Here is a 20,257-nt window from a genome sequence, read left to right on the forward strand (position 1 = left end):
GGCCACATGAGAAGAATGGGGTCTCACCCAGGCAGAGTCAGCAAAGGACACTTCGGGCAAACTCATGGTCAAGTACTCCTTCCGTGTGCACACAGCCACCACCAGGGTCCCGGCCGCCGTGAAGAAGGCCTCAAACCCTGAGCCGCTGCTGGTGAAGAAGCTGGGGGCAGGCGAGCCAGTTATGTCTGCTTGTTCCTGCTGACCCTGGCAGTAGGTCCCTGGGCCCTGGCAGTCACTCACCTGTACAGCTGCTTTCGCTGGAGTGGTCGGGTGGGGGCAGGGGTAGGTGCTATATCCATGGGGTGCAGACAGAGCCAGGCATGAAAGGTGAAGCCAGGCCCTGGCCATCGCTGCACGGGGGGTACCATGATGCCCGCCATGCTGGGCGTGAGGTCAAAGTAGCGTAGAGCGCGTGCAGGGCCCTGGTGCCTGGCCATGCCTGATAATGAGCGGATGACAGCACCTGCGTGTCGGGCCTTTCCAGCCTCAGCTCCACCTGGTCCCGAGTCCAATCCTGGCGGAGGGCGCAGCAGGTGACGCAGCTCCATGGGCCTTATTGATACACGGCCCAGTGCTTGTAGCAGTGCCAGCAGTTGCTCTTGGCAGCGGGCCTCCAGGGCTAGCCCTGTGCTGAGTGTCTCCAACAGGCAGCCCACCAGGCCTGCCTGCACACAGGTGGCACGGCTGGCAGGGCAGCTGTCACAGAGCCACCTGAGGCGTTGTGCTAGGAAGAGCCGCAGCTCAGCGGTAGGCAATGACGGCAGCCACTGCACCAGCACCAGTATCGGCTGCTCGTTACGGATTGGTGGAGGTGGGCACATGCTGTGGTCACCCTCCACGGCCTGTGGGTGGACAGAATAACAGTCCCTGGTCAGTTGTGGCACCCTGTCAACAGTAGGACTTTCTGGCTCCATTTACTTGCCTACAGCAGCAGTCAGCAACATGATCTACCCCATCCTGCCCACAGGTTGTGTGTGAGGCTCAGGAAAGTCAGAGGGGCACAGATGACGATCACTACTACTAAGAATCCTTCAGTACTGTGAATCCCTCAACCTTAGTTTTCAGCCTGGGTTGGCCTAACCCCTAACTGCATGTTCCTAAGATAATCCTGGGGCTTGCTAACATGCAGTTGCTTCCGGGATCCCTACAGGGCCGGAATCCTCATTCCAGTGACACTGACAGACATGGCCAGGCTACAGGTCACACTATGTACTGGCCGCAGTCAACATGGTCCCCCAGGGTGGAAAGCTCACCATCTGTGGTAACCCTGACTCAGTTCTGGTTGCCTTTGGGACCCTGGTCCCAAGCCCCTTCCCTCACCATGTTGAGCAGCTCTTGCAACAGCCGATGGGTGGGGGGACCATGGCTCTGCAGAACCTCCTGCAGGTGAGGGTAGCCGATGCGCTCCTTAAACACCTCCTGTGTAAGGTAGTATGGGGAAGAAGTGAACATATACATGTGCCCCAGGGCAAACTCAGGCCCTGTGGAAACCCTGGAGGAGCATCACGTTTTGCGGTTCCCTTGCGTGGCTCCGCCTCTGGGTGACAGTACTGGTGGGCAGTGAGCTGCAGAGGGATGGGGGGGACATGAGTCCATCTCAGAAGGCTCTAGATGGAGGTGGGCCTACAAGTGTCCATTCCCCATCCAGCCCTGATAGAGGAGATGCAGCTCCCAGGACAGACTGGCGACCACACCTGCCCAGTGTGCTTTAGGGCAGGGCAGTCACCTCCCCAGCTCGCTTTGCTCCAGGGAACAGGATGCTTATAGCCACCGGCCAGGCCTGTTCTGGGGATATGGTCAGTTGAACTCCACCCTGCACCCCGACTAAAGCTGCAGTGCAGCAGCCTCACCTTGGCTGAGGGGGAGTCACTCATGATGCAGGTCAGCACTCTGACTACATGGACTGCAATGGCGTCCGTGTCTTGGTCCAGGACCTTGGGGTTGGGAGGGGCCGTCAGGAGAGGCAGGGGCCAGGGTGTCACAGCTGGCAGCCCCCTGCAGTAAAAAAGGTGCAGAGCCAAGCACCCCAAGGCATGTGGCATGTGCTAGATCAGCAACTCTGTCGGAGAACCAGGCCTTCTACTCCTTGCCCCAACTGCTGTGACCCTATCATGACCTAGGGCCCTCTCTGAGCAGCTCAGCAAGACCCAGTCTAACAAAGGCTGGGAAGGGCCTCACTGGGACAGATTAATGGTGGACACTCTCACTGCACCCTCCAGTCCCCCTTTCTGTGGTGGAGTTGGGGCCCCATCCGCAACCTGTCTCCCTAAAGCTAGACACACGAGTACAGACAGGCCAGCAAGTGCCCCATCACCCACAGTGATTGACAGGGGTCAGAGATTCAGGGACAATCAATCACAGGGTGTTAGAACCAAAAGAACCTTCGAGACCTTTAAGTCCCACCTTGCCCTTTCCCCCTAGATCCAGGTGTGGACACTGAGGCTCAGCCTGGCTGAACCTGAGAGCCAGAGGCATGCTGCTCCCTCTTCTGCCCCACCCTGAGGGGGTCAGGGGTTGGGAGGGCTTGGAGAGTTTCTCAGCAGGGACTAGGTCATATTTGGCTCCATAGAGCCTTTGGTCCCAACTTTGCCTGACTCCCCAAGTGACCTCAGGCTTCCCCCTCCAGGCCTCAGTGTCCTCATCTGTAAAAACAGAGGGAAGTCACTTTGCCCTGCCTGCTTTGCAGATGAATAGACGTGCAAGCTCTCAGAAAATGACCGTGTGCAGTGAACACATAAGGTTACCTCATGAAGACAGAGCCAGGGTAGGGGCTATGGAGGTTGGGGCCCACAGGTTGAGCCCCCAGAAAGGGTGCCCGCTGTGAAGCTGCCAGCTGACACCTTGCAGCTGCCTACAGCCCACATGCAAGGTGAGTCAGGGAGCACGTCATCAGGGGCTGGCTGGGGGCACCCAGTGACCTGCTGAGGGTGGGTGCAAGAATCTACAGAAAGAAATGGCACCATGAGGGAGACCCCCTTCTCTGTGACTACAGCCAAATCCTTGAGTGTCTGGGCTTCTGTCTCCCCTTCTGAGAAATGAGGTAGGTAGTTTGAGTTTCGAAGGTTCTATCCCACTTGGCACAGCCAGACCCCAACACCCAATCAAACACCAGGCAGGGGATAGACTACCTTCTGTCCTGTTCCCTAGGATGGGGACTTGGAAGGCAGGCAAGACAGCATGGAGGACCCACACCCATTGCTAGACCACACCAGGCCTTACACACATCCGCTCATTCCCCCAGCTATAGTGCAGGAAAAGCTCAAAGAGGAAGTCCTTGGGGTGTCTGAGCTGGTCAGCCCCAGGATGGTACCTTTTGGACTTTGGGCTCAGTCAGTAACCGGGTAGCCAGGTCACTGTCCCCCTCAGGGGGCGCCCGGGCCTGCAGGTACAGCTGTGGGCAAGGGGGAGGCACAGGGTGGAGGAGGCAAAGAAGAGAGAGGAGGAAGATGGGAGAGGGCAGGGTTAGAGCAGGACCAGGAGCAGCTGCCAGGTGCCCTGTCTGGCACTAGGGAAGAGTAGGATGCTGAGCTCCCTGTGCCCTGCTCAGATGGGCAATCGGGGGGATGAGTGGGTGGGAGCAGACACTGCATCTGAAAGCAGTGGTGTGCTCCTCTAGCCCCTGTACTCGGGGCCAGGGAAAGGGAAACAAGGCGCCAGAGCAGCTCCCTTCCTTCCATAACAAGCCCCGCTTCCGTGGGGCACAGAGCTGTCCTGAGCCTCAAGCCCAGTCCTATAGAGGCCCCAAGGGACGGGCCCTTGTCCATGCCCCAGACCCTCCCACTGAACTGCAGGCCATCCCACCAGCTGCAAACAACTGACTCTGTCCAGCCCATGTTTGCTCAGCAGCAGCCTGGCACCTATGCATGTCTCCCTTAGCCTCTGGCTTCCAGATCCTCACCCCCAGGCTGGGCCCTACCCACCTTGCTGTTCTGAATGAGCCGAGTGAGGTGTTCAAAGCAATTGTTGCTGAGGAAGGTGGCTTGCAGCACTGGCCGGTCTTCACATGCCAGCATCATAGGGATGGCATCTGTGGAAGTGTCAAGGGTCAAGCCCTGCTCAGACCCCTCTAGGCAGCCTTAAGCCTTCCTTCGTATGCTGCCCATCCGGCCCTTCCATCATCACTTAGGCTTTTCCCTCATGATGCCCCTTCCCCAAGAGCCTGGGAGCCCATACCCACCGAGCATGCTGACCCGGAGGGTGACAAGGGCCTCTTCGGGGCCTGAGCTCAGACCAGCTGGGCAGTCGGCATTAAGGACATGGAAGTAGCTCTCAAGCAGGGCACGAAGCTCTGGGCCACGAGGAGGTGTGCGGCTGGCATGCAAGACATGGACTGCACCCACCAGTGCCTCTAGAGCCAGCAGTACTAGGCGGCGGTCTGGGGCTGGCCCATGGCTCCAGTCCCGTACCACACTCAGCAGGCCTTTCACAGAGCCATCACTTACAGCCATCTGCCCGTTCTCCTGCAGGTATGGACAGAGATGGGCAGTGGGCAAGGGGCTCACCCAGCAGACAGATGCTGAAAGAGCTGCTCTCTAGTCCACAGGCTCACCTCCCAGCCTACCTTTCCTCCAGCGAGAACGGCGCAGAAGAGGTGGATGAGACGCAACAGCAGTATGGGAGGCAAGTGGTCTGCATTCTGTAGGCTCTCTGGGTAGGGGGTTGTGGGCAGGGTAATGTCACTAAGGTTGCAGGGCTATGGACCCAGGGGGCTGCACAAGAGGTGGGTGCCCTGGGGAGGAGGGGAGAAGGAACTGGGCCAAGTAAAAGACCCAGTCTGAGTGATAAGACTGGGCTTTGCCCTGGCGGGCATCTAAGGAGTTATGGCTGTATAGTAGAGGGTCTGAAAGGGACACAACCCTTCTTTGGCGGACTTAAGGGGGACATAGCCCAGCCCTGAGAGTCTAGCCAGCTTCCTAGATCCTCAAGCGCCAAAGTGAGGGCCCCAGCATGAGCACATCCTTCCTCTTCCCCATGATGACCAGGGCTTAGTTTCTCAGATGCAAATCTCTTGCTCCCTCTGCCCCTGTGACGGTTGGTGCTTCCCATGCTGTGCTCTGGGGACTCTGCTGTATCTCCTGTACCGATGCCACCTCCCCCACGCCCAGGCCTTTGCTTGGGACTTCTAGGGGCTTTCACAGCCTAATACGTAGGAGGCCCACCTGGCCCTGCGCCAGCAAAGCTGGACAGGATGCCAGGCCAGGGACTGAAACTCAGAGGGCAGAAGGGACCAGCCCTGGGTCACATGCCTGAGGGAGGAAGAAGAGTAGGGCTGGGGCTTGATTCTGGTTGGATGGGTGGGAGGCCTCCTTGGGGATGGGGCTTTTGAGGGGAGACCTGAGAATGCAGTAGGAGGGGAGAGGGCATAGCATGGGCTAAGACCCTGAGGTGGGGTCAGTGGTAGCAGTCTGGGAATGAGAGGAGAGAAGCGAGGCTGGGCAGCAGGACAAGTGGAGAGAAAGGCTGTAGGAGGAGTAGGATTTCATCTTGAGGGTGTCAGGTTGACATCAAGGGATACAATGGGAGGAGGAATAAAATCCAGTTTGTTTATGGGAAAATAAAGGTGGGGAGCTCCCTAGGGGTGCCTCCTCTCCTGGAGCTGCTGCCCCAACTCTAGATCCAGGCCCACAGCTCCATGGGGGCATCACTGAGACACTTAATATCCCAATAGGTCACCACCTTCTCACAACCCTGCCCACCTCTGTCCAGGCCATGTCCCACCCTGAGCCTATCTAAAGTCCTGGCCAGTCTCCCTCCAATGAGAGGAGAGAGGGGACCCAGGGGAGAAGGGTCACTAGGGAGAACAGGTTCACAGGACCACCTGTGAACAGGTGGCCGCAGCTGTCCTGGGCATCGGATCCTCCAGCAGCCAGGGAGCAGGAGGTGGAGATACCTACTGTGTCTCCAGGATGGGTGGAGAGTAGGTGGAGGCTATGGGGACAAAGGGATTGGACCAGAGAGTTTTAAGATCAGAGTAGGGTACAAGTGGCTAGAAGGATCCAGGAGATGGGAGGGAAAGAGGATGAGAAATCTGGGTAGGCAGGTTGACCCCACCCCTCCACCTGATGGGATGCCCTCACTCCAGCCCAAGATGTCCTTTCTCTTCTGTCTGTCCCTAAACTCCTGCCTAGTCTTTGGTTCTCCCAGACCTGCATGCAGCCACCAAGTGGTTCCTGTGTATGGCAGGAACAAGGAACTACAGGAAGGGACCTAGGTTTGGAGGTGGGGCCAAGTGGGGGTAGGGGCGGGGCCTGACCTTGGAAGAAGGCACTGAATTCCTGGGGCAAAGCAGCAGGAGGGAACTTGTATTTGCTCTTCTCCTTGGAGCTGATGACTTCTCTGGGGGCAATGAGGCCAAGTACATCAGCCTGGCTCTCATCACTCCCCGCTCTCACCCCTCCTTGGGCCCAGCACAGCCATCCTCTCCCCACCCTCCTCTGGGTTCCCTGCCTTTGGGCTGGGTCTCACCCACTGCGCTGGCGCCGCCAGGTCTGGTAAGGGTCAAAGAGGCCCTCGCAGAGAAGCAGAGCATGTAGGGCCACATTCTCCAACTGTGCCCCTTGGTCCTGGGGTGGTGGGCATCCTTTCAGCTGTAGGTGTGGGGAGAGAGGTTTAACCCTGCCATGGCTACCGCCTGCCTCCCTGCATGTACCCTCTGCCCCCCAAGGTAGAGGCCACTTCACCTCTGCCACCAACTTGGTCAACAGTGTCAGCACTCGGGGCACTAGCACCTGGCCCCGGCCTGCCTCTATGTTCTCCAGGTTTCTGGGGGAGTCAATGAGGAGAGAGGTCACAATAATATACCATGTCCCTCCCCACCCCTGCTCCCTCTGGCCCACAGTTCTAGGCCCCTGCTCAGAGAGTGGATAACAGGGACACCTGCACAGAATGATGAAGAGCTTGAGCAGCAGGAGGGCTTGCTCCAGGTCGGCCTGGTGCAGCTGCTCGGCCAGCACATGCAGCACATCCAGTGGTAGCAGCGGGACCTCTGCACCTGCCTCCTCTGGCCTGCAAGGAAAGGGGAGACATGGGTGCTGAGGACCCCTCAATCTCCCTGCTCTGTCCCTGCCCTCTGTGTAGATCCAGCCTCACCTTCGTGGCTCCAGAGAGGACAGTGAGATGCTCTTCTTGAAGGCACCTACGAAGGCCTTCAGCCACTGCTGCAGGTAACCCAGGTCCTTCTGTAGGCAGAGCAGGGGATCAGTGGTGGGGGACAGAAGGGGTGCAATAAACAGGGCAGGGACAAGGGGATGTAGACAGAGGTGAAGAATGAATGGTGGTGGACACAGGGCATGGACAAGGGATTAAAGGCAGAGTGGTGGGTGTGGAGGAGGGGAGTAAGGGATGGGGGAGGGAGGGCAGGACATTGGAAGGTCAGCATCAGAGAGTTAGGTACATACTGACCACTCTTCTAGGCACCCCACTGCTTCTCTCAGCCTCCTAGTTTCTGCTCCCACCTCCCTAACGCCTGCAGTCCTAGGCAAGTCTGACACAGCCAGGGGAGGGGCGTAAGTGGGGTGTGGCTGTGGCCCACACTGGTGCAAGGGCTGGAGAAGGTGTCCCATACAGCAGCCACCCCCTACCAAGAGCCTTGGGCTGGATCCTCATCTGCCATTGTCACCCAGCCCAGCAGAAGGGGTTACCTTCAGTAACCTTCTTTAACTGTGGATCCCGGGACACATGTGTACCATTAGACAGGCAGACCCAGACATGCACACATCCTCATGCACAGCACTGCCTTGCCCCGGGAACCTCCACCCACCCTCGCTGGTTACCTGGACCCCAGGCCCCAGAGCTGGTTCCATGGGCAAGAGGGGCAGTGGCTAAGCCCAGGTCTAGGCGCTGCCAGGAAAACTTTGGTGTGAACGGGAAACGTCTCCTCCCGCCCCGGGGCTGGGGCAGGAAATGCAAAGTCACGGTGGGGGAGGGGGACCGCTTCCTCCCGGCAGACCGCAGGGATGTGGGGGGGCTGGGGCACCCTGGGCCCCAGTGAGAGAGGCTGCAAGCGACCTGGCCTGCGCTGAGGGTGGGACCTGTTACAGAGGGGTGGAGTCACCTATCCTGGGTGGGGCTAGTGGGCCAGAGACTAGTTTTACAAGCATGAGGTTGGCGCCTGGAAGAGCTCTTATCCAGGTGAGGGTTCTGATCCTGCTGCTTCAGTACCCGTCACTCAAGGCACCCACAGCTCCCTGACCTGTGCTCAAGGCCTTAGGCCATAGGGGTCGATGTAGAAGACTCAGCCATACCTTTGTCCCGCCCCCACCGCCATGTCCTGGCCACCTCATCTGGACCCTGCAGTTCTCTTTGCTCAGGAACACAGCTGATAAATCCTAGCCTAGCCCGCATCTCCTCTAACCTCTAAGCCCCTCCCAGGGGATAGGGGTGGGTGGTGGCTTATACAGGAATTCCTCCAGGCTGGCCCCATCTGGAGCTCCCAACCAGCTGAGTCCTAGAGTTCGAGAGGTGGACCGGGGAGCTCGAGGGGCAAAGGATGGAGAGGCAAGGGACACATCATGGTCAGTACTCAGCAGGCCTGCGGCTGCTCCCCAGGGGCCGTGGGCCTCATACCCAAGGACCTCCAGAACTATCTTTGGATGGATGGCTAATTTTTGCAGTCTATGGACCCAAACTACAGGGCAAGGCCTGAATGGCCCCAGGGCAAGAGGCCTGACCGCAGCAGACCTGAGCCAGATCCCCAAAAAACCTAGGCAGAGCAGCCATCCACCCTGTGACTGGGGAACTCCCTGGTACATTTTAGTGCAGATCTGAAGACAACTCAGAGAGGTGCCAGGGCCACCATGGAGCAGACCCACACAACCATGACATTTTGCCTGTCAGTTACATTTATTGACCTCTCCACCCTCTCCTGCTGGCAGCCTCCTCCCGAACAATCAGCAAGGAGCCCAAAATACCCAGATCCCGAGACAGCAGAGGCGGCCAGGGGTCCTGGACCATTTCTTCTGAACTTCTCCCATTACAGATGGGGAAACAGGAGGCCCCACAGGGGATGCCTTATCTACTACTTTGTCTTCAGTGTACTTTTGAGGATGCTGAAAGCCAGACCTTAGTTCTAGGCCAGGACCACTCATGATTGCTAGCAAGCCAGCCCATGCAGACCATGTGACCCCGATCCTTGCCTCAGTGGCCCCACGTAGACCACTGGCTGCCTTCAAATATGTCCCATTGCTGTCTTCCCCTCTTCTGCCCCTCAGTCAAGCCAGTCACTCAAAATGGGAGTCTTCCTGCCAGCTGCAGCTCTACTGAGCACCAGAAAGTCCACATTTGACCATGTCTAACCCCTCCCCATAAAGGCTCGACTGCTGAGCGTGGCATTCCAGGCTGCTGGTCCAACCAGGACCTGCTTCTCTGGCTTCCACCTCTCCCCATCTGTGGTTCACATCCTCTTGTCCAGGCCTCTGCCCACCCTACGCCCTACTGCCTTGTGTGACTTGGGCTTATAGTACTTGAGCAGGAACCTCCCACCCTCCTGATGGCCATCACCTTGATCAGCCTTCCCAGGACAGGGGTGGGTCCCTCAATCTCCACATACTCCTGCTTTCTGTCCCTAGAACCACAGCCTTGGCCTGTCCAGTCCTGTAAACTTTCAGCAGATTAGGCTGAGCTGGGTTCAGGGCTGGGGCAATCAAGACAGCCTTCAGGGGCTCTGAAAGGGGATGAGGAGGTCTCCAAAGCACAGTATTAAGCAGGGGTGGGGTGGCTGCCTGTCCTGCCTCCCTGGGTCTTACCTTTTCTCCCTGGAAGGCCTCAGGCCAACTCTGGCCTAGGCCCCATGGCTTGAGACTGCGATGTGTCGGGGTATGGGAGTCCCTCAGGGAGCCAGGGTCAGAAGGCAGAGAATGGCAGGGGATGAGAGCATAGTAGCAGTGCTGCATGTGACGGTCCAGGGCCTGGGAGGGGTGGCCGTGATGCTCAGGCTTCCCATGCCCCTCTCAGAGCCTCTGCCTTGGTCAGTTGTGCCAGCTCTGAGGAGGAACATGGGTCAGGGACAGTCCAGCCCCTCGCCCCAACCTAACTGGGTCAGAGCCCCAACCCTGTCCCCCACTGAGGGCAGGCTGGGAGCAGCTACACCTGCCAAGCCCTCTCCAGGGCCCATAGGTAAGTGATGCCCAGGTCCTGCAGCAGGGGAGAAGGTTGTGGGAATGGGGAAGGTCGGTGTCCCTGGGAAGAGGGGGTCTCATGGTCACCTCCAGAGACCCCAACTTATGCCCAACTAGCTGTGAGGGCACTTGAGAGTGCTGGGGGTGAGGGGCTCCTGAGGGCTGCTTGGGCTCAAACAGACCCTGACTGCGCATGGAACTGAGGCTCCTCTGGAATTCTGAAGTAACCCTGAGGGCTGAGGGCTGGTGGTTGTGACACTGGTGGGGAGTACAGGGAGTACACCTTGCTTGCCAAGGTGACAGGGATCACTGAGCTGCCTGACACCATGCTGCTCCCAGACCCTGCCTGACATACCCCAAGTCCAGCGCACAGTGGGCCTCGAGTAGACGTCTGTCACCATCACAGCCTGATCAGCCAGTCACATGCCCTATCACAAGCTCACATCTGAGGCCCTGTGTGGGTGGTGCCCACCTCACCTCCAGCCTCCACACCCCAAACCCGCAGGATGCCCGGGCCCAAGGGCGTGACTCGCTGTCTCTACCCCCACGGGTCTGCCTGTGCTTTGCTCTTGTTTGCTCTGCTGGAATGCCCCCATCAGGGGCATCAGCACCCTTTGTAAGACCCATTCCTGTCTGGTGCCTCTCACCAACCAAATCAGTGGTGAGCACATGGGTTCCGGAGTCCAGTCCCCATTCTAACTCTCGGTGGCTTGTTACCTAACATTCACCGCTTTAAAACCATCCCTTTGCTTCATGGGTAGAAGTTCTCCAGCCACACCTACCCAACTCGAGGTCAGGGTAAGGTGAGTGGAGCTCCAGATCCAGAGGCTCTGGCCTGCCCGAGCTCCCTGAATTCTAGGCAACAACCCCCAGCCCCCACTGTGAGTGACAGTAAGAGGCATTAATAGACCCCAGGGAAGAGCTAGGAGCAGGAAGGGAGAGAAGAGCACAGCTCAAGAGTGGGTGACTCCTCTCAGTCAGAGCTGCCTGGGTGGTAGTGAGCACTCCATCTTCAGGGACAGACAAGCAGAAGTGGGACAGGGTGGGGTCTGTGTGGAATAGCCTATCTCAGGCCTAGGGGGTCCCCCAATTCAGTATCAGGATGGGGAGGACAATGTCAAGCTAAATGTGACTTCTGGCTACATCACCAGGACTGGAGGTCAGGCTTGGAGGATGTTAGGCCATGGGATGAAGCAGGAAGATGGGACTTTGCTGGGACAGGGACAACTGAGGATAGTGGTTTGAGTGCCTGGGTGGCTGGGCCAGTCTCTCCTCCTTACCTGGAGAGGGGGTGCTGAAAGGGTAGACCTTCTGATCTCCATGACACCCACCCTGCCCCAGGGCCTGACCATCCCCTTGTACTATTTTTTTTTTTTTTTAAAGCAAGGAAAGCATAGATTTATTGAAATGAAAGCATACTCCACAGAGTGGAAACAGGCTCAAGCAAGTGGCTCAAGAGTCGACCAACCCCTTTTACTATCACTATGGAAAATGGGAATCTCCTTCCAGGGTCCCCATAGACCCATGGTAAGTGACCCTGTTTCTCCGGGGACTCCACACTTCCCCATCAGCTCCCCAGTTGTCATAACAACCCCAGGACTGACCAGTGCCCACCCAAGCCTGGGCTGTGTGCTCATCTCCCTGTCACTACAGACCCTCCTCCTTCAGGCACCTTGGTAATAGAGGCAGGGGACCAAGCACCAAGGAAGTGATTCCACCTTCCCTTTACCCATTTCAGGAAGGTAAACTGAGGCCCAAAAAGGAATATGACCAGATAAAGTACCAGGGGGAGTGGAGGGCCTGACCAGGCTTCTAAGAGGCAGTAGAGATCATCAGTTAGGGAGAAGGAACTGGGGGAAGTGTGGGCAGGACGAGGTTGCCTCCAGCCTGACCTAACCTCCCTGGACCCCTCTGAGGCCTCAGTGGCATAGCTGGACAGGTCAGCTTCTGCTCCCTCCTGTCACCTGAGGGTTTGTTCTGCCCTGAACTTTGTGACCCTGAGTGCCCTTCCACATTCAGTGCCCCCTCACTCTGTGACCCCATTCACTGGGGGGGTTGCTGAACATCACTGCTGCTCCTGCCTGAACAGGGGCCACTCATCTGCATGCTATGTGGCATTAACTTTTATGGGCTGCCCAACTGCCAGCCTGTCAGGTGCTGTCCCCAGTCCCCCAAGACTCCCCTGTCCTTCCTATGCCTTCCCTGGGGGAGCTCTGGTGGGCTTGGAGTCCTCTGGATGAGCCCCCACTGTCCACCAGGCCTGCTTGACTAGCTCTGCCCTACCCCAACTCCTGACAATTTGCTTCTTGTCTCACTGCTCCTGCTGTTCCTTCCTCTCAGCCCTCAAAGCCCAAACTCAGCCTCCTCTGGGGTGACTTCCTGACTGGTCACTGCTATGGGACCCACCCTTCAGCTAATACCCAAGGAGCACCTACTACATGTGAGGTCTGACAATCGTGGTAGGACCCTGCCTTGGTTTCCCCACCAGGGCCCTAAGGAGCTCCAACTGAGTGAGGTCCTGGGGTGCTCTGACTCTTCCCTCTTCCCTCAGCGGCCACCCACAGCCCCCTCCCTCACTATGAGGCCCCCAGTTGAGCTGGGCCCACAGGGAGAGGGGGTGGGTGGGTCTAAACCTGGGGTCTTTAAGGAAGAGGAAGGGCAGGAAGGAGTTATTCCCCCCTCTCCATCCCCACCCAGACCCACAACTGGGGAAACAGGTTTGCCAGCTGATGTCAGCTCTCACAGCTGAAGGGAGGGGTGCAGGTGTTGCTGGCTGGGTGGCTAGCCAACTAAAGGGTCTCTAAACACCCACTTTCAGCTCCGCCCCTTACCTTGCACTCCCCCTCCCCAAGCACGCACACAATAGGTCCCTAACAGGACTCAAAGTTGCATAGCACTACTCCTCCCTGGATTGGGGGTTCCAGGAGCAGGAGCAGGCGGGCAGGAAGGCGAGCTGGGAGGTTGGCCCTAGCTTCCTCTTCAGGCAGCCTGGCCCCGCCTGGCTCCTGAGTTTGCTGTCACATCCTGGATTTGTTTGCCTGGCCCCAGACTGCCCTCTGCCTGCTCAGGCTTCCAAAGCTACAACCTGCCAGCCTATGTTCCATACCTGCCCTGTGAGGTGAGGAGTTCCTGGAGGGGGAGGCTCAGCACAGATATGAGCCATAACCACCTCCTGAGGGGATGGGGGCTGGCCATGTACAGAGCTCAGCTAGATGGGGCATCAGGAGGCAACCATGCTGGAGTTACTGTTCTGGGAGATACCAAGACACTCCCAGCAGCCTGCCACCCGGCCTGAAGACCTATCATTAACATCTCTCACACTCATCACCTGGTTTAAGTCCCCTTTACCTGCCCATGCACCTAGAACCTGCCCATAGCTATGGGGCAGTCAGAGGGAGGACTAGGGGTAGGCTTCTCTTCAAATCCTCTGCTCCTTCACAACCACTGGGGATGGAAGCAGAGAAGCTGGGGCGAGGGGACCCGATGAGGCCAGGGAAACAGGAGCCTTCTCTGGTCTGGACCAGCTATAATGGCTACCTCTCCACAGAGTCTAGGAAGCCCCCGAGGTCAGGGCTGTGTCATCTTTTTTTTTTTTTTTGAGATAGACTCTGTCACCAGGCTGGAGTGCAGTGGCGTGATCTCGGCTCACTGCAACCTCCGCCTCCCTGGTTCAAGAGATTCTACAGGCACGCGCCACCATGCCCAGCTAATTTTTGTATTTTAGTAGAGACGGGGTTTCACCATGTTGGCCAGTATGGTCTCGATCTCCTGACCTTGTGATCCGCCCACCTCGGCCTCCCAAAGTGCTGGGATTACAAGTGTGAGCCAGTGCACCCGGCCAGGGCTGTGTCAATTTTACAGGCAGGAAGCAGAGGCTCAGAAGTTGAGTTTGATCTGAGTTATACCTAAGAGGGACTCTACTCCATGCCTGACCTCCTGCCGAGGGCATGGACCTCTTGCAACCTGAGCGGACTGAAGAGGCTGTGGTCCTTCTGGCCTGGACTCCACGTTGGTGGAACACAGCGGGCCAGCCTCCTCATGGAGGGCTAGCGTGTCTGAGCATGAATTCCTTCCACTGACAAACTGTTCAGGGCACACAATGGTCCATTGTGCCCAGGGCACACCTGAGCCAGGAGCAAGATGCCAGGCAGGTGCAGGGAGGGAGGTGCTGGGTGAAGGGGAGGGGAGTGTTACCCTGGGATCCCTCCCTGCTGTGGGTGCAGAAGGAAAATGGGGGACTATGCGTGTGAGACGGTGTGAGTGACACCAGGTTCTCAGCTGATGGGACACCCAGGTCAGAGTCACTCCCCTCACCTTCTGAGGCCACCTGAAGAAGTCTCTGAGTTGGGTGGGGAGCTCAGGACGAAAGGGCCTCCCTCCAACCTTTTCAGACATCCTTCAGGGAATCAACGCCCCACCCTCTCCCTGGGCATCCAGAGCAAAACCCTTTCTTCTGCTCCTAGAGAGGTCCTGGGTCCACCCCTCAGAATGGGGGTGGGGTGGGTCATTTCAAGTCAGGGAGGAGCTTATGGCAGCCTGTCTGCTGGGGGTGTGGGGGGATGCAACTCAAGAAGGACCTGAAGTGGGAGCATTCCCCTTCCACATACCTCCCTACGTCGGCCCACACATACCCCTATGCTGGCCCACACCCCCAGACCCGTTGGCCACGACCACCCAATCGGGCCGCGCCCAAGGGAGAGGCAGCCCATATACAAATTGAGTCCCCCTCCCCCTAGCCTCCTGGCCAGTCTCCAGGTCTCTCCAGGCCTCAGTTTCCCCATTTGTAAAAAGGCGAAGAAGCGTCCGGCCGCCTAGGCCCAGGCCACTCTCCTCTAGCAAGAAAGACTCAGGCTGCACAGTCCTGCTGGTGGGGGTGGGTTGCTGTGAAGTGCACGACCGCGAGCTCTGTCCCCAAGGCATAAGTGTCAGAGGCACCCGACGGGCTGGGGGCACACACGTGTGTGCGGAGCCGTTGCATGCCCTGCGCGCGCGCGGCTACGCAGCCCCAGCGGCGCTGGGCGCAGGTGCAGCAGGCGCAGGGCGCGGGAAGCTGGGGGCACCGCGGGTGCGGGTGCGGGTGCGGGGCGGGCTCACCTGCGCGTAGTAGAGCAGCCACAACTCGTAGAGCCGCTCCGAGGCGGCCATGGCCCGGCCCAGCTCCAGCCCTGTTGCGCGCCACCTGTCGCCGCCTCCTCCGCGCCGCCCGCCGGTTGCCCTCGGCCAGGCCCATGGGCGGAGGGCGTCACTCCGGGGCGGAGCGGCGCGGTACTACTGGGGAAGTCTGCGGCTGTGGCCTCCGCGGCGCTGAGCCACCCAAGTCTGCTCGCTCCTCCTCCTTCTTACTGCCGGCCGCCGCCCGGCTTCCTGCACTTCGCTGCAGTCACCGCCGCCCCGCCTCTCCCGGGACCGTGTAAAGGGCGGAGAGCCTGGCAGGAGGAGGGGCCTATGGGCCTGGCGGCCCCGCCGCCCCGCCCCACCAGTGCCATTGGAAGGGCCAGCCTGAGCCTCCGGGACGAGGGTCGGGGTGAGGAATTTCAGACTTCTCCAGGGTCTGAATCCGCCCAGGACGCTGCTGGCCTGACTGCAGTTGCCGCCATTCAGGGAAGGGGCGGCGGGCCGCGTGGGGGTGGCGAGGGTCTTTCAACAATAATGACCACCATTGGCCGGGCGCGGTGGCTCACGCCTGTAATCCCAGCACTTTGGGAGGCCAGGGCGGGCGGATCACGAGGTCAGGAGATCGAGACCATCCTGGCTAACGCGGTGAAATCCCGTCTCTACTAAAAATACAAAATATTAGCCGGGCGTAGTGGTGGGCGCCTGTAGTCCTAGCTACTTGGGAGGCTGAGGCAGGAGAATGGTGTGAACTCGGAAGGCGGAGCTTGCAGTGAGCCGAGATTGCACCACTGCACACCAGCCTGGGCTACAGAGCGAGACTCCGTCTCAAAAACAAAACAAAACAAAAACACACACACAAAACCAATAATCACCACCACCACCATGACGACCCCTTGTAGCGCTTATCAAATGCCAGGTGCTACTCTGTCGCTTTATGGGAAGACCAAAACTCAACTTTTGAGCTCTAGCTGTTTGTGGAGTGTGATAGCGGGAAGTTAGCAGCAGGACTATTCTGAAATACCTTCGGGGCTGCGGTGCCCTCCCAGATCCCAGAGAGGCTTAGACCTAGACCGTTACCACGGGTCCCCCTCCCTCCTCCAGGAAGCCTTCCCAAACGCTCCAGTGGAGGGGTTCCCCCCACTCCCCAACTCCAGGGCCCAGAACTTGCTTCACTTATGTTGTTTCTCTAACCTCAAGAGGTGGGTGCCTCATGGCTCTGTTTTTTGTTTGTTTGTTGGTTTTGAGACACTTTGTTGCCCAGGCTGGAGTGCAGTGACGCGATCTCGGCTCACTGCAACCTCCGCCTCCCTGGTTCACACCATTCTCCTGCCTCAGCCTCCCGAGTCACTGGGACTACAGGCGCGTGCCACCAGGCCCAGATAATTTTTTGTATTTTTAGTAGAGACGGGGTTTCACCATGTTGGCCAGGATGGTCTCCATCTCCTGACCTCGTGGTCCGCCCGCCTCGGCCTCCCAAAGTGCAGGGATTACGGGCGTAAGCCACTGCGCCCGGCCCAGGGAAGGTTTCTTGAAGGCATTCGAGCCTTGTCAGGTCAAGTGGACAAAGATGGGTCAGGGCATTCCAAGACGCCAGCATGGAGCGATTAGTGTGGTTAGTGCTTAGGCAAAACCGGAACGATCGACGCACTCTTTTCACCTTCTCTCGGGTCTGAATTCCACTTGCTGCTCTTTCACTGATCAGCAATGGATGAATCGAGCCTTAGCTTTTTTTTTTTTGCTGGCTCCCCACCCACTAGGCAAGTTGCCCGGAAGAAAAAGGGCGGGGTGGGGCGGGGCAGGGCGAGGCGGGGCGGGCTCTTCCATAATAACCCCGCATTGATTGGCTTTCAGGACCTTCCAGTCTCTCATTCTCGTCCTTGGATTGGCCGCGAGACATTTATCCGCTGTCCTTAGGCATGCGCGATGCAAGACGGGGGAAAAGGAGGGGCGTCGGCGGGCAAGATGGAGGCGACTACGGCTGGTGTGGGCCGGCTAGAGGAAGAGGCGTTGCGGCGAAAGGAACGGCTGAAGGCCCTACGGGAGAAAACCGGCCGCAAGGTGAGAAATGTGGAGTGAGGGTCGTCGTTGAGGCGATTCGGGGTCCGGGTCGGGCTTGAGGAGAGCGGAGGGCTAATAAGGAAAGACTGCTGCCGAGGATGCGCATGCGCTGGCGGTAACGCATGCGCGAGAAGACGGCGCCCGCCCACGGTGTCTGGGGCTGCTTGGCGTGAGAATCCTCTGGGGCTGGTGCGGTCGTCGCGCATGCGCGGTGTTGGGTAAGGTAGTGGTCAGCCATCCGCAATCTATCTGAGTCTTGCTTCCCGGGTGTTGCTCGTGTAGGTGTCTAGGGCTGCCTGTAGTTTCGGATACTTGTTGGGTTAGGCGTGATTTGTTCCATTTATCGATGGCCTAGCTGGTCTTTAACCCCCGTCTTCGATTCTGAGTCAGACAGACTCCCCAGTCCGGCAGCACTCCTTGGACAGGGCAGCAAGTGACAGCAATGAGTACACAGCCGGAGTCGTTGCGTGCAAAAATCAAAAAGAGGCCGGGCGCGGTGGCTCACGCCTGTAATCCCAGTACTTTGGGAGGCCGAGGCAGGCGGATCATTTGAGGTTAGTAGTTGAAGACCAGCCTGGGTAACATGGCGAAACCCCGCCCCTACTAAAAATACAAAAATTAGCAGGGGGGGTGGTGGTGCACGCCTGTGATCTCAGCTGTTCGGGAGGCTATGGCAGGCGAATCTCTTGAACCTGGGAGGCAGAGGTTGTAGTGAGCCAAGATCACGTCACTGCACTCCAGCCTGGGCGACAGAGCAAGACTCCGACTCAAAGAAAAAAAACAAAAACAAAAACAAAAAAAAAAAAAGAAAAGATTTAGCCGGGCGCGGTGGCTCACGGGCCCAGCACTTTGGGAGGCCGAGGTGGGCGGATCACGAGGTCGGACATCGAGACCATCCTGACTAACACGGTGAAACCCTGTCTCTACTAAAAATACAAAAAAAATCAGCCGGGTGTGGTGGCGGGCGCCTGTAGTCCAAGCTACTCGGGAGGCTGAGGCAGGAGAATGGCGTGAACCCAGGAGGTGGAGCTTGCAGTGAGCCGAGATCCTGCCACTGCACTCCAACCTGGGCGACAGAGTGAGACTCCGTCTCAAATAAAATAAAAAAATAAAAAATAAAAAAAAAGAAAAGATCTATTTATAACTTAGTAACTTAGGGTGGGCCTTAGAAATTGGGAAGGAGGGCCGGGCACAATGGCTCGTGCCTGTAATCCCGCACTTTGGGAGGCCCAGGCGGGCGGATCACCTGAGTTCAGGAGTTTGAGATCAGCCTGATCTTCATGGTGAAACCCCGTTTCTACTGAAAATACAAAAATTAGCCAGGTGTGGTGGCAGGCACCTGTAATCCCAGTTACTCGGGAGGCTGAGACAGGAGGATCGCTTGAACTGGGAGGCAGAGGTTGCAGTGAGCCGAGATCGCGCCGCTGCACTCCAGCCCAGGTTACAGAATGAGACTGGTCTCAAAAGAAAAAAAAAAAAAAAAAAGGGAAAAAAGAAGAGGGCGTTAGTTCTTCCTTTGGGGATGGGCTTACTAGCCTATTAGTTGCCATATTTGAAAGCATTTTTCCTTGCTGTCGTTTAACACCAAATGAAAAGTTCCATTTCTACTTTGTTCATCTTTCCAACGTAATGGAGAGGAAGAATTATTCTGAAGTTCATTACCTGTGTGCAAACCCTAGTTTGCTTTTTACTTGGACTTGGGACACATTGCTTCATCTCTCTGAGTCCGGGTTTCTTCATGTCTCCAGTGGGGAATGACAATCCCTACACATTCATTCTCATTGGGTTATTGTGAGATCTGATGGGATAATCTGTGTGAAAAGGCTGTAGAGACAGACCAGTGAGGGCCATAGTTGTTGGTTCTGTTGTCAGATGGGTGAAAGTGGTATCTTTCAGTGTATGAAGTACAAAGAATGTTAAATAGCTAGACCTGTCAGAGATGGGGGTGCACTTCCCACTTTCCAACTGAAAAACAAAACAGGCTGGACAGTCTGACCCCTATTTTCCCTGGGGTCCTGTGTGAAACTGAAAAGGGAAGTAATAGAGAGTGAAAGCTGGCTAGAGTGGCTTCTGCTTTTGTTGGCTGCCTGTCGAACATAACAGACATCCCCTAAATTGCCTGTTCCAGAGAAGCTCAAGCCTCAGCCTTTCAAACAATGGCTAGTCCACCTGAGCTGTTTGCTTGAATTTAGGGCTCAGGTTATTGGGGCCAGGTTTGAAGTCAGAATGCAAAGGACAAAATAGCATCCACAAGGCCCATTGCCAGGGAAGGATGTGCTAGATCATCAGGAGAACTGGCCTTTAAAGAGGGATTCTCTCAGTGGGCTGGAAATATGGCCTGATTGTTATTTTTTCTGTGTTTTAAAATTGTGGGAAAATACACATACAATACACCATTTTAACCATTTTAAATGTATAATTCAATGTCCAGAACATTTTCATCATCCCAAACTCTGTACCTGTTAAACAATAACTCTCCATTTCCCCTTTCCCCAGCCCCTGGCAATCACTGTTCTACTTCCTGTCTCTGAATTTGACTACTCTAGGTACCTCATATAATCAAATCATACAGTATTGTCCTAATGTGACAGGCTTATTTTACTTAGCATGTCTTCACACTTCATCCATGTTGTAGCATGTGTCAGAATCTCAGTCCTTTTTAAAGGCTGAATAATATTCTGTTGTGTATACCATATTTTGTTTATTTGGGTTGCTTCTACGTTTTGCCTGTTGTGAATAACACTGCTATAAACATGAGAGTACGAGGCCGGGCGCGGTGGCTCATGCCTGTAATCCCAGCACTTTGGGAAGCTGAGGTGGGCGGAACACGAAGTCAGGAGATTGAGACCATCCTGGCTAACACAGTAGCACCCTGTCTCTACTAAAAATACAAAAAATTAGCTGGGCATGGTGGTGGGTGCCTGTAGTCCCAGCTACTCAGGAGGCTGAGGCAGGAGAATGGCGTGAAC

General features: G+C 57.0%; 2 protein-coding genes across 3 annotated transcripts in view; one reads left to right on the top strand and one right to left on the bottom strand.

Moving 5' to 3' along the window:
• The window catches only part of NBEAL2 (neurobeachin-like 2), a 29,641-nt gene extending 14,202 nt beyond the window's left edge, over positions 1 to 15,439 (bottom strand). The window contains exons 1-14 of the mRNA XM_011939220.1: positions 15,210 to 15,439; positions 7,090 to 7,178; positions 6,877 to 7,005; positions 6,681 to 6,762; positions 6,466 to 6,587; positions 6,254 to 6,336; positions 4,562 to 4,647; positions 4,178 to 4,460; positions 3,921 to 4,027; positions 3,311 to 3,391; positions 1,851 to 1,934; positions 1,321 to 1,419; positions 241 to 842; positions 28 to 160 (exon numbers count right to left, since the gene is read on the bottom strand). Of these exons, the coding sequence (XP_011794610.1) occupies positions 28 to 160; positions 241 to 842; positions 1,321 to 1,419; positions 1,851 to 1,934; positions 3,311 to 3,391; positions 3,921 to 4,027; positions 4,178 to 4,460; positions 4,562 to 4,647; positions 6,254 to 6,336; positions 6,466 to 6,587; positions 6,681 to 6,762; positions 6,877 to 7,005; positions 7,090 to 7,178; positions 15,210 to 15,260 (2,031 nt within the window). The 5' untranslated portion in view covers positions 15,261 to 15,439. The remainder of the gene's footprint in view (positions 1 to 27; positions 161 to 240; positions 843 to 1,320; positions 1,420 to 1,850; positions 1,935 to 3,310; positions 3,392 to 3,920; positions 4,028 to 4,177; positions 4,461 to 4,561; positions 4,648 to 6,253; positions 6,337 to 6,465; positions 6,588 to 6,680; positions 6,763 to 6,876; positions 7,006 to 7,089; positions 7,179 to 15,209) is intronic.
• The window catches only part of CCDC12 (coiled-coil domain containing 12), a 58,925-nt gene continuing 51,822 nt past the window's right edge, over positions 13,155 to 20,257 (top strand). Inside the window, exons 1-2 of one of the 2 annotated variants that reach the window (XM_011939218.1) lie at positions 13,155 to 13,233; positions 17,082 to 17,288. In XM_011939218.1, the coding sequence (XP_011794608.1) occupies positions 17,154 to 17,288 (135 nt within the window). In that variant the 5' untranslated portion in view covers positions 13,155 to 13,233; positions 17,082 to 17,153. Of the gene's footprint in view, positions 13,234 to 15,572; positions 15,640 to 17,081; positions 17,289 to 20,257 lie in introns of those variants that run through there. The other variant, XM_011939217.1, reaches the window with a different exon arrangement.

Source organism: Colobus angolensis, unplaced genomic scaffold (genome assembly GCF_000951035.1).
Source record: "Colobus angolensis palliatus isolate OR3802 unplaced genomic scaffold, Cang.pa_1.0 Scaffold18, whole genome shotgun sequence".
In the NCBI taxonomy this organism is placed as follows: domain Eukaryota; kingdom Metazoa; phylum Chordata; class Mammalia; order Primates; family Cercopithecidae; genus Colobus; species Colobus angolensis.